The sequence below is a fragment of the Pinus tabuliformis genome, chromosome 6 (assembly GCF_031772625.1).
Source record: "Pinus tabuliformis cultivar Carrire ecotype Pingquan chromosome 6, CPIR1, whole genome shotgun sequence".
Taxonomy (NCBI): domain Eukaryota; kingdom Viridiplantae; phylum Streptophyta; class Pinopsida; order Pinales; family Pinaceae; genus Pinus; species Pinus tabuliformis.
In genome coordinates, this window is record NC_142292.1 from 173,348,999 (window position 1) to 173,361,089 (window position 12,091).

The following is a 12,091-nucleotide window of genomic DNA, read 5'->3' on the forward strand; positions in this document are numbered from 1 at the left end:
TTTTTTCTCTACAAAGTTGTGTGTTCAACCTTTACTAGCTAGATTCATCTGTGCAGGTTTTCCAACACATTTACAATCCACCACTTAATGGAATTCACTTAAGGAAAAGTAAATTTTAGTGTTATATTTGAGTAAATCCATTATGTTCATCATATCCATGAGCTTGTTCTTTATGTAAGGGAAACTGAAAATTCAATTCTTAATGAATGATTTTTATTTTAATGTGGCACGTTTTATTTTAAGTGGAACCATGCAAAGGTAAAGAAATGGTGATGTATTTTGGGTACATGATATGCTTCCACCCTCATACATAAGGAGGCATCTATTGTTGGAAATTTATTTGATTTTAGGCAAAGATGTCCTAAACTATCATTAATCCCACTTAATACAACCAAAGTATGATTTATGGGCCCATTTTGATTGCTCAAATCATAGTTAAGTTACAATTGACCAATCTTGGGGTCAAGTTACCTTTTCATTATACATGTAAAAATGATAGGAGTAGAGATTTAACTTGTACAAAATTTCCATGGAATATTTTTAATAGTAATAAGGATAGAGGGTTAAGATTTATGTTAAAGGTAGTTATGTTTTTTTTTTTGGTTTTTAAAATGTTATAAAAATAAAATATAAATATTTTGAACATGAAAAGAGTTATGGTTTTTTAGTCATTTGGTTTACCAATTAAGAATTTCCATCATTACAAATTATATATATATATATATATATTAAACCATGATATTGTAACAAAATCCTTTTACCAAGTAAGAATTTCCAATTGTTGGTAACATCATCATTTACAAAATTCTCTCAAAGGTTTCTAACATCTATTATGTTTTGGTAGACACAAAGGTATTACAGGACCTTATTTTTTCAGAATTTCAGGAGGAAAAAGCTCAAAGAGAGTTAGCGACTTGGAGGCCACCTCATCAAATATGAGTTGCAATCAAATTCAAATTTCTCTTCTTTATCAAAAAAAATCTAGAACTCTTCAAATAGTTTTAGTTACCTTTATTTGTGTTCTATTTTTGTAATACAGTTTTCAGATATTTGTAATAGCTCTTGATATTTTTATCAAGATATTCTGTGAGGAAATTGTATAAATACTTCATCCATTGAAGTAATATGGGTTGGATTTTGATGCCAAGGCTCTTAAAATATGTAATAGCTTCTCTTGTAGAGTTCTAATGAAAGCCTTCCAGCTCCAGTTATGATAGAATTTTGTGTTTCTTGTATGTCTTTCTAATGTTTTCATAACTTGTTTCTACATATGTTCAAAACAATTGTAGGAAGGTCTGGGTAAGGTAGATTAAGTCTTAGTCTCTCTGTAATTCCCTGCAAATCATAACCTTTACAAAGAGATTAGCTTATTGGACTATTTGTCCAAGATAATTCCTCTTTGACTGGTTTTTGCTTTATGTTTTTTGATAGCCATTAAAAGAGATTACCTTATTAGACTATCTGTCTGAAATAACTCCTTTTGGAATCGGTTTCACTTTGGCCTTTTGTTACCTTTGAATATGTTTTTGTTGGGCTATAGAAATCTTCTACACACATCTAAATTTTCCGAGTTGTTAAGTAGTCAGTTTGACTGCTCAATTATTAGGAATCCCCTTACATTTTTCTACCATAATTCTTGAAAAACTAAGTCATTATGTCAGGGTGGAAGGTGACACTTTCAGAAGGGACCTTGTGAGCGAGGCCTTTAATCATGATTAGCGATTATCATTGATCGCCAACCATCCCCATTAAAACCATAAATATGGCCATTGTGCTTGAAAGGATGTTGTTCGGTGACATGTGAACAATGTTAAACAAAGCCTCGTAATGTTGAACAGTAGAGATTTAACTTGTACACAATTTCCATAGAATATTTTTAATAGTAATAAGGATAGAGAGTTAAAATTTATGTTAAAGGTAGTTATTTTTTTTTTTTAATTTGGTTTTTAAAATGTTATAAAAATAAATTAAAATAAAATATAAATATTTTGAACATGAAAAGAGTTACGGTTTTTTAAGTCATTTGGTTTACCAATTAAAAATTTCCATGATTAAAAATTATATTCCATTTTATAATTATTAATAATAAAGTTATAAATTAATTATTTAGTATGATTTACTTTAATCTTGACGATATATATGAAATTACTTTAATCTGAGTGATAGCGAAGTGAATATGACAATGGCAAGAGGCCGTCCAAGAAGAATGAATTCTATTGCTCGAATTGTGGAAAAATCCTGTGTGAGTGATGTTCAATTTTTTCTATAATCTATGTAGTTCTTGGTAATTTAGGCGGTGTATCAAAGCCGTTCCTGCAGTGCAGTTTTGAGTAGACTACATTTTTAAAAGAAGGATGTTGTTCTCTTTGTGAGAATGGTGGACGACTTCTTCCTCTGAACAGTTGAATATTGATTAACATGAGAAATTTCATAATCCAAATTAACACTGATATGTATTTCCAAGTCTTTGTCAATCGTGTATCAAACGCAGCGTCAGATTTGAAATATTGAACTTTTATTTATATTATAATTAAACGCAGCGTCTGCTATTATAATTACCTCTCTCAGATAACAACATCGGGAGGTTGGTATATAAATACCACCTCAATTGAAGGAAGGAAAGAGCGAATAGTATTATGACAGCATCGGATCAAGATCATGAGGATGTGAACCTGCTTTGGATAATTTGGACGAGCTTGTCATCGATCTGGAAAGCTCTGGCGAGCACAGAGGCAGAAACAGGAGGAGAGGCTCCGAACAAGGCCGGCGCAAGCTGCTGAGTTCCTGGATTCTGGCTGTTCAGTCCAGAGAAGGCCACTGCGTTGACAGGGTCAATGTTCTGTTGGAAATGCACAAGACCTCGAGGGAACACAAACACGTCTCCCTTCTCCAGCGTTGTGGAGAACAGAGTGTTGTTAGTGGTGATAAAGCCAACCAAGAGAGTACCCTCGATCACCACCAAGATTTCGGTGGCCCGCGGATGTGTGTGAGGAGGGTTGAGGCCGAGAGGAGCAGCGAAATCAAGGCGGACCAACGAAATTCCCAAGGTGTTTAAGCCTGGTAGCTGCGTTACAAAAGCTGGCGTTACAACGAATCCCAACTGGTTACTGGTATCTCCTGGTTTATCTAGGCCCCTCAACCGGAAGTCGTCTGCTGTGACCGTCATCGCATTCTTACATGGAAACCCGTTCACAATAACTGCACAATTCAAAATATATATAAAATGTTATTCACCCATGATCAGCTAGCAGACATTCGCAAACGCACAAGACATACATAATTACAACATGGAAACATTACCATTGCTTTGCATATCAGCAACGCAAATGTCTTGTAAAGGATCTGGATCACTTGCACGCACAATAACAATACTATTCCCGTATGATAAGATCACTAGTACTGCAACTGCTAACGCCGGAAAGGATTCCATGGCTGTAACTCACTATTTTTCTTTTCTTCTATTCGAAAATAAATAGAGATGGACTGAATTTGATTATGAATGGAGAGCGTTGCTCCCTTTTATAACTATGGTAAATGACCCGGTGTTGCAGGTCCACCCACCGAATCCCCTCTGCCGCATACGACTGTGTCAGAGTTCTGGTTAGTTAGAGTCTAGAGTCTATACTTATGTTTTGTGAAATATATATATATATATGTCTGTCGGGAGGATATGGTCAGTTGCGTATTTTCTTTCGACATTCAAAAATAGAAAATGTCTACCTTTATCTAATTTGTTTTAGATTGTCTTTTAAAAATGAAAAAGTTTGGTTTCATATCACGTGTTTTACTTTTTCAAACTAAAAAAATTGTACAATGATCCGGAGTTTGTTTTAGATTGTCTTTTAAGAATGAAAAAGTCTGCTTTCATATAACATGTTTTAATTTTTCAAACTAAAAAAAATGTACAGTGATCGGGAGTTTGATACAGTTTGGAAGTTAATATTTAATCACAAAAAATAATTAATTCATAATGGTGTTCAATATATATATATATAAAGAGTAAGATTGTATTGCTTAACAAAATCAAAGTTTCAGTGCATAGTTCTACTATCTACTACCATTACTAGTATTTTTTAGAGCAATTTATTGAATGTGAAACTATATAGTTTTGCCCATCTCCTAATAGAGTTATAGAGCAATATGCCGAATGGGAAATTATATAATTTTGCCCATTTGCCAGTAGAGTTATAGAGCAACCTGCCTATTGGGAAACTATATAATTTTGACCATCTGTCAATAGAGTTGTTACTCTAAAACTACAAAAATTGTAAAATCTGCACTGGAGTGTTTATGGAGTCATCATACCACAAAAGACTATCAACCAAAATTTAACAATTATGAATCAAAAGAAGTTATATCAACCAACATATAACAATTATGAATCATAAGAAGTGATACCAACCAACATTTAACAATTATGAATCAGAAGATGTGACACGTGTTTAATCTCTCGCACTAGATCCTAGAGACGTAGACGTTGTGCTAGTGCATGGAATATGACACTCACTTTGAGCAATGAAAGTGTCCATCCTCTCCACATAGAACCACAAGTTCCACTATTCTCTTTTCACATCATCAAGGCTAGCAAAAACATTATACCTATCATCTCGTTTTTGCATAAGAATACTTCCTATCAAGGTTTCCATTTTCCAATAACAAATAATGAAAAAATACTACTCTTTTAAGTGTGGCTAGTGTCCGAAATCCACTGCCCACATTCCTCCACTAGCTCTGAATCTGAGAAGAAATGTCTTTCTCTAGCTGCTGTTGGGCACCAAATTGGCCTATCTTTTCCCTGCATTTCCACTCCTCTTTTCATCCCTTTTGTATTCGTTCGCATATATTTACTTTGTAAAACTATGAGGTAATTCCCCCTTTTATCGTCTCTTGTGATATTTAATTAATGGAGTAGAGTTATGAGGGTTTTACCTATGTGAACCACTAAGACATGTTATGACCGCCGATTATGGAGCGCAGGTGTTGACCGCACGGCATATCGCAGTAGTTCCGCGATTCACAGCAGATGATCAACCACCACGAAACATCATAATTGATTTGTAGTTGTTCCCAACCCATTTTTGAATTATTCCTATTCTTGCTCTTTCGGCGCTAGTGCTGTGATAAAACTGATGTATATCTTTGGGAATATAGTTTCTAGGTTTTGGGGAGAGATGTTATTCTCCTTTGTACTGTATAAAAGACAGGTCATTCCTGTATCAAAAGTTAGTTAGACCCTGCATTGTATTGTCACAACATTATTCAGATTAATAAGGTACAAGCCTTTTTGCTGATCTATCGTTCGTTGTGAGTAACACAACCCTGATCAGAGCGCTGGCCCTACTCTTCTGATCAGGTGCTGTGTGTTTCCTTCCTTTGTGTGTATTGTTTATTGTTGTGTTTATTTCTTGTTTGTTGTCACAGATTCCTTAGGTAACTGTGAATACCTTTTTAAGTTCTGTAGTTGAGTTTTTATTTCTATTTCAACAATGCTTTGATTGGTGATCACGAACCCTTGGTCGATGACAGATTGTAACCTTGCCCCTGCATATACCTTGCATGTTTCCTTGAAAAGAATACGCACCTGGATTGATACATTAATGTAGGAAAAGGGGTGGATAAATTGTTCATACCTGGACACCAACTTTTTGGCGTCATTGCAAGTGAGGCTAATGAGGTACAAGACACGATCTATAGTAACCAAAGGGTCAATCTCTCATCTTAGGGAGAGAACGAACTTTCTCACTCTGCTCAGGTCCTCAGCGTAGGTATTTCCTTTATTTCGTGTTTTTATTGTTTCCTGTTTTATTAGGGCTGATCTCTTGCCTTGGGGAGGGAGGAGTCCTTTGTTGCCCTACTCCAGGCTCTGAGCTTAGATTTCCCTTACATTTTTGTGTTTTCAATTTCGAGAAAACCAATCTCTCGCTTTGGGGAGGGAGGGGTCCTCTGACGCCCTACTTCATGTCTTGAAGTGTTAGGATTTCTCATGTGCGTGTGTTATTTTCTTGGTTGGGTTCTTGTCCTAGGGATGGAGGAGTCTTTTGACGCCCTCCCCCAGGCCCTGAACCCTAGGTTCCTGTTTTCTTTTCTTTTTTTTTCCGTTAACTGACCTCTTTTCAACGTGATCTCTCGTCTTGGGGAGGGAATGGTCTTTTGACAGCCTACTCCAGGCCTTGAGCATTGTGGTTTGATCGCAATATTTGTCACCACACCAACTTGTATGAACAAAGAGCCAAATAAAAGGGGCAGAGGGAGAGCCCCAACTAAGGGAGGAGAGGATTTGGGAAGGAACACTTATATCCAGCAAATCATTGCAAAAGCTGAGTCAAAGGCGTCTTTCCGTGCAACCTTGAGGCCATGTGCACAGACAAAATTTGAGGGAAAATCTGTAGAACAACCAGTGCTATTCACAACACCCCCTGCAGATTCGATACAACATACCCTTCCAGCAGTCGGGGAGACAAGCAACATTACACATGTTAAGGGGATCTCGTTGCTTGTAACATAAGAAGAAGAAGTTGCAAGTAAAGCGTCCAAAGGAACGATCCATCCCAGTAGGGAAGAAGGAGTTGTAGAGAGGAGATCTAAAGGATCCAGCCACTGTGGCTGGGAGGAAGATATTGTAGAGACATTTCTATCACCAAAGGATAGAGGGAGTGTTGTTAAGGCAACTCGAACCCCTTTGATAAAAGCCCTTCCTGTGGAGCTTGCTAAAATCCCAAGAGAGTATTGGAGGATATTCATGGCACCTACAACCTCTACTATTGACTTCCCAATTGGGGATTTAGGGACTGGCGCATCAACAAAGCCCATTCCTCTAATAGCTTTACCCAGTTTCCATGGGCTTACTTCAGAAGACCCTGACACGTTTTTGTTCGAATTTGACTTTGTGTGTCGAGGGTATGATTACATAATGAATGCTCAGAAATTGAAAATCTTTCTTGCTACGCTGAAAGGGACAACCCTGCAGTGGTTTATGGGTCTTGGGGGAAGGTCTATCACCACATGGGAGGAGATGAGAACTGCTTTCTTGGAGAAGTACCAGAACTACTGTAAATCACGGGATATTAAAGGAGAGATTTGACACAGAAAGAGGACGAAAATATCGAAGGCTATGTGGAATTCTTTAAATACAAATTGCAGAGATCAGGTCACTCTGACCTGGATAAGGAAATTTTGAAAATTATCCTTCTCCGGGCTTTCTGAGAAGACTCTTTGGAATTGTTGAATATAGTCAGAAAGGGAGATATACCAAAGGAGAACTTTGATACCATCTGTGAGTTGTGTATCCAATGCTCAAGAGGAGTTGCAAGGAATAAACAAGGGATTCGATCAACAAAAGTATTTGGTGGAGGTGTTACAAAAGCAGAAATTGGGAATTTGTTTGACAACCTGAGGACTGATATCCTGAGTACTTTGTCTTAATAGATAGACATGCTATAGGTAAAACAGAAACAATTGGAATTGGAAAGAACTATGGCCGTATTTTTCCCAACATGCAGGAAGAAACACCCACAGAGGGAATGTCCATTAAACTCCGTAGAAGAATGTGAAATCTGTGAGCTGAATCTTGTGACAAGTTCATGCCCATCCTTGCCAGGACTAAAAGCAGTTTTTCAAGGGATAGGCGAAGAGATGGAGCAGCTGTACTTTATGGGACCTAAAAAGCCATGGCAACCTTGACTGTCAATGGGAAATCAAGGTATGTTTCCTGATCCATCTCAATACTTTAGCAATTTTAATATGGGTTCCCAGACCATGCCTTATCCGCCCACGTGGCCCCAATACCAGTTTCCACCTTGGCAGTAGTGGGCTCCTCAAGCTAGTTCAAGTTCCTCATGGGCTCCGAACTGGCGGGGACCTTCTCTTCCTGGTCAGTTTCCCCAGTCAATGCCACAACAACAACTTCAGTTGCCCTCTAATGTGCCTCCTGGTAATCAACTTGTTCGTCCCCAACTCCCTATCCAACCCAATCTGAATCCTAATAATAAAGGGCCTCAGCAAGCTGACACCCTCAACCTACCTTCATATAGCATCTCTACTGAATAATTCTATGAGATGAATTTACGATCTAGGTAGACAGTAGATGATCAACCCTCACCAGTTATCATTGAACAGATTGACATTAAGGAAAAGGAACCAAAATTGGTTGAAGAGGAACCAAATTGAGTCAACAAAAATTATACACCTCCTCAATCGCCAGTTACTCAAAAGCACCAAGCTGAACCGCCCTATCGAGAAAGGTTGGTTGTGAGTAAACCAACCCCTCAAGCCGAGTTTGACTTGTTAGGGGAGTTACATAATTTATTCGTTAAGATCCCCCTATTGCAAGCTATGAGGGATGTACCTATATATGCAAAAACTCTTAGGGAATATTGTGCTAAGAAGCATAAAAAGAAATCAAGAGACCCGTTCACCATTCATGTAATGGGGAAGCTATTAGATTTCATGATGGGAAGGTCCATGCCTATAAAGTATGGGGATCCCGAGAACCCAATTTTAACCGTACAAATTAATGGGGTAGAAATTCCAAATGTACTGGTAGATTTGGGTGCCGCCATAAATGTCATCACTACTGAAACCATGCATGCATTAGGTCTCTGTAACTTGAAACACACACCTACAGTGTTATAATTGGCAGATCGATCTACAGTGAAACCGGTGGGGATATCACGATTTCGGTTGATTCATGGCACTACCTTGTGGACTTCCTAGTACTCCAAATGCAATCTCCAGCTGGAGGCCATCCCCTAATTCTGGGAAGGCCTTGGCTGGCAACCGTAGATGCTTATATTGGGTGTCAGTCTAGACATATGATCATTTCAAATGGGCAAAACACTAAGAACCTAGTGTTATATCCTCCCACAGAACCTAACCCATCAGCGAAATCAGCTGGCCTCAAGAAATCTTTATACAGGAAAGAGTCCGAATCATAAAATCTTCTACACACATCTAAATTTCCCTAGTTATTAAGTAGTCAGTCTGACTGCTCAATTATTAGAAATCCCCTTACATTCTTCTACCATAATTCTTGAAAAATCTAAGTCATTCTATCAGGCTCGAAGCTGACACTTTCAGAAGGGACCCTATGAGAGAGGCCTTTAATCATGATTAGGGATTGTCATTGATCACCAACCATCCCCAATAAAACCATAAATCTGGCCATTGTGCTTCAAAGGCTTTTGTTCAGTGATAGGTGAACAACGTTAAACAAAGCCTCGTAGCAATTGATGGAGCCCCCTCTCTTTCAAGGGCCAGCTTGAACCTAAAGGCTAGTTGAATTGGTTTCCTGGCATAGTTTTTGCATCCAAGGACTGCCTATGGGAAACAGGTACAAAATTTGGCGGCATTGCCGGGGAGCGAAGTAACGAATATATATTTCTCCAGGGAATGATAAAGATTAGATCTATTCTTTTCATATGACTCCACTTTGTCATATGGCGATTCCACTGGGTGACCAATCACATTGTTTCGAAATTTCAGCTGCCTTTACTACTATGCAAGATTCATTGATACTTTCAATCAGTAGTATATGTCTCTCCCTCATAGCCAAGGTAAAAAATTTAAAATGTCTACAGAGGATGCAACTTTTAAACTACACCTATGAGTGTAAATTTTTCATGGGATTTTATGTTCATATTGTATATATTCTTCAGATTTTCAGCTCCTCGCAACATCGTTTGTCAATAAATCCACTTCGCACTTGGTTACATTGGAAAGCGGATTACACCTATTAGTGTAAATTTTTTTGAGTTCAGTTAGATAGAGGTGTGGGGATTAAATAGATATTTTGAGTTTCACTATGTAGTAGATCAACGTGTTCGATGTTTATGAGTGGTGTGATTTGAAGAGTATATGATAGATCAAGTTATATTTTCAGTCTTTATAAATTTTTAGTTTTCAGATTTCAGTATGAAAGAGTATATGAATTAGTGCAGGAATATGGTTGCATTTCACAGTTGTAGGTTGTAGTGTGTAGTGTGCAGTAGCAGAGTATTCAAATGAAAACACTGATCCATGGAGATTCGTTATATTTCGATATAAGATGGAAAATTAGTGGTTGGTGGTTTTATGGTATGACTCCATGCTCAACACTAAAGGCAACTGGTCTACTAGTTCTCTGCATCCCACAGGGGGAAGTAGTCCCCATTAGAGCCAATGTTGTAACATGATTAGTTTTGATAATTTAAGTTTGTTGATATAATAGGTTTTAGTAGTTTAGAAATAATAAATTGGTCTGCAAGAGTAAAATGCACCCTCAAAATGTAAATTTAAGTCTCATTATCAGGTTGATTTAGTTAATCATGCATTTAAACATGATTAAATGATGTAATAAAGTAAATTCAAACATGGTTTAAAAACAACCGAAAATGAATTTTCAAAAATGGAAAGAGGTTTTTGTTTATAACATCCTCATGTACAAAACCCACTCTTATTTTTCTAACAGTTGTTATGGTTTTGGAGATACACTTACATCTTTGAAGGCATGTTTTCCAAAAATTTCATGTTTTAGTCACCTTTTTGCAGAGAATATGGTGGCTAAACAAAGATGAATCTTGGGAAACTGGAGGAGGTTTTTTTTCCTCAGATTAACAGAGGTTATGGTTTGGGATATTTGGATGAATCTTTGCAGGCATGTTTTCCAGAAGTTTCCTTATTTTAGCCAGGGTTTTCAAATGCGGTTTCCGAGTAGGGGGGAATAAATTTTCAAAAACATGAAAGAGGTTTTTGTTGCTAACATAATCATTTAAAAAAACCTGTCTCACGTTTCTAACATCTATTATGTTTTGGGAGACACAAAGGTATTACATGACCCTATTTTTCAGAATTTCGGGAGGAAAAAGCTCAAAGACAGTTAGTGACATGGAGGCCACCTCATCAAATATGAGTTGCAACCAAATTCAAATTTCTCTTCTTTATCAAAAAAATCCTCAAGGATAGTACTAGAACTCTTCAAATAGTTTTAGTTACCTTTATTTGTGTTCTATTTTTGTAATACAATTTTCAGATATTTGTAATAGCTCTTGATATTTTTATCAATATATTTTGTGAGGAAATTGTATAAATACTTCATCAATTGAAGTAACATGGGCTGGCTATTGATGCCAAGGCTCTTAAACCATGTAATAGCTTCTCTTGTAGAATTCTAATGAAATCCTTCTGGCTGCAGTTATGACATAATTTTGTGTTTCTCGTATGTCTTTATAGTGTTTTCATAACTTGTTTCTACACATGTTCAAAGCAATTGTAGTAAGGTCTCGGTAAGGTAGATTAAGTCTTAATCTCTCTGTAATTCCGTGCAAAATCATAACCTTTAGAAAGAGATTATCTTATTGGGGATGGAGGGGGGAGGAGGAATATATATATATATATATATATATATATATATATATATATATATATATATATATCTATATATATATATATATATATATATATATATATATATATATATATATATATATATATATATATATATATATATATATATATTAATTTATCAAAGAGATTGCCCATGGGGCTTTTGATTGATGGTGAATGGGTGCACTGTTAAGACACTCCTTACAATAGGTCACTGGTTCAAATCCCCCGTGGGTGCTTACCTACCAAAAAAGAAAAAGAATTATCAAAGAGATTCAATAAGAATAATGCCTTGTGTAACACCCCCTAGTATCCCAACTGGGGCAATGCCACCGCTTCTGACTCTGATACCATAATCACAATATACAAACATATAGAATGACAAGATAGTAAAATAACATGATAGATAATCCTTAAAACATGTAGATGACAAGTTTCAAGAACTTATCTAGGAAATTCGTTGACTAGCTATATGACTTAGACATACAATCCAACCATATACCATGTTACTCGTGCTCTCTTAGCTTTCAATCACCCTCGAGTTAGGGACATTACTCCATGATGGTATCACCTGCTAAAGCTAGGTACATATCTACAACCATATACAAATAAGGCCAAGGTACCAAATCATAACAACCTCTAACCAATAATCTCATATGCCCCATTTGCCCCGCACTCAATTAATGCACCCCCTTCTTTTCACTAACAGTCAATCGGGCGATACCACTACCTC

General features: G+C 36.9%; 1 protein-coding gene across 1 annotated transcript; it reads right to left on the minus strand.

Moving 5' to 3' along the window:
* Nucleotides 1–2,656: 2,656 nt before the first annotated feature.
* LOC149257970 (germin-like protein 8-2) lies at nt 2,657–3,430 on the minus strand. Its single transcript, XM_089393651.1, has 2 exons — nt 3,301–3,430; nt 2,657–3,198 (listed from the first exon to the last, which is right to left on the minus strand). Exons 1-2 carry the CDS (start codon nt 3,428–3,430, stop codon nt 2,657–2,659), a joined length of 672 nt encoding a protein of 223 aa, XP_089249777.1.
* Between the last annotated feature and the right edge of the window lie 8,661 nt (nt 3,431–12,091).

What these genes read in the sequence shown, in the direction of transcription:
- LOC149257970 (XM_089393651.1), bottom strand. Translation starts at nt 3,430, where the DNA reads ATGGAATCCTTTCCGGCGTTAGCAGTTGCAGTACTAGTGATCTTATCA. An exon ending in TGCTGATATGCAAAGCAATG is followed by an intron (nt 3,199 to 3,300) that starts GTAATGTTTCCA and finishes TGAATTGTGCAG; the next exon opens with TTATTGTGAACGGGTTTCCA.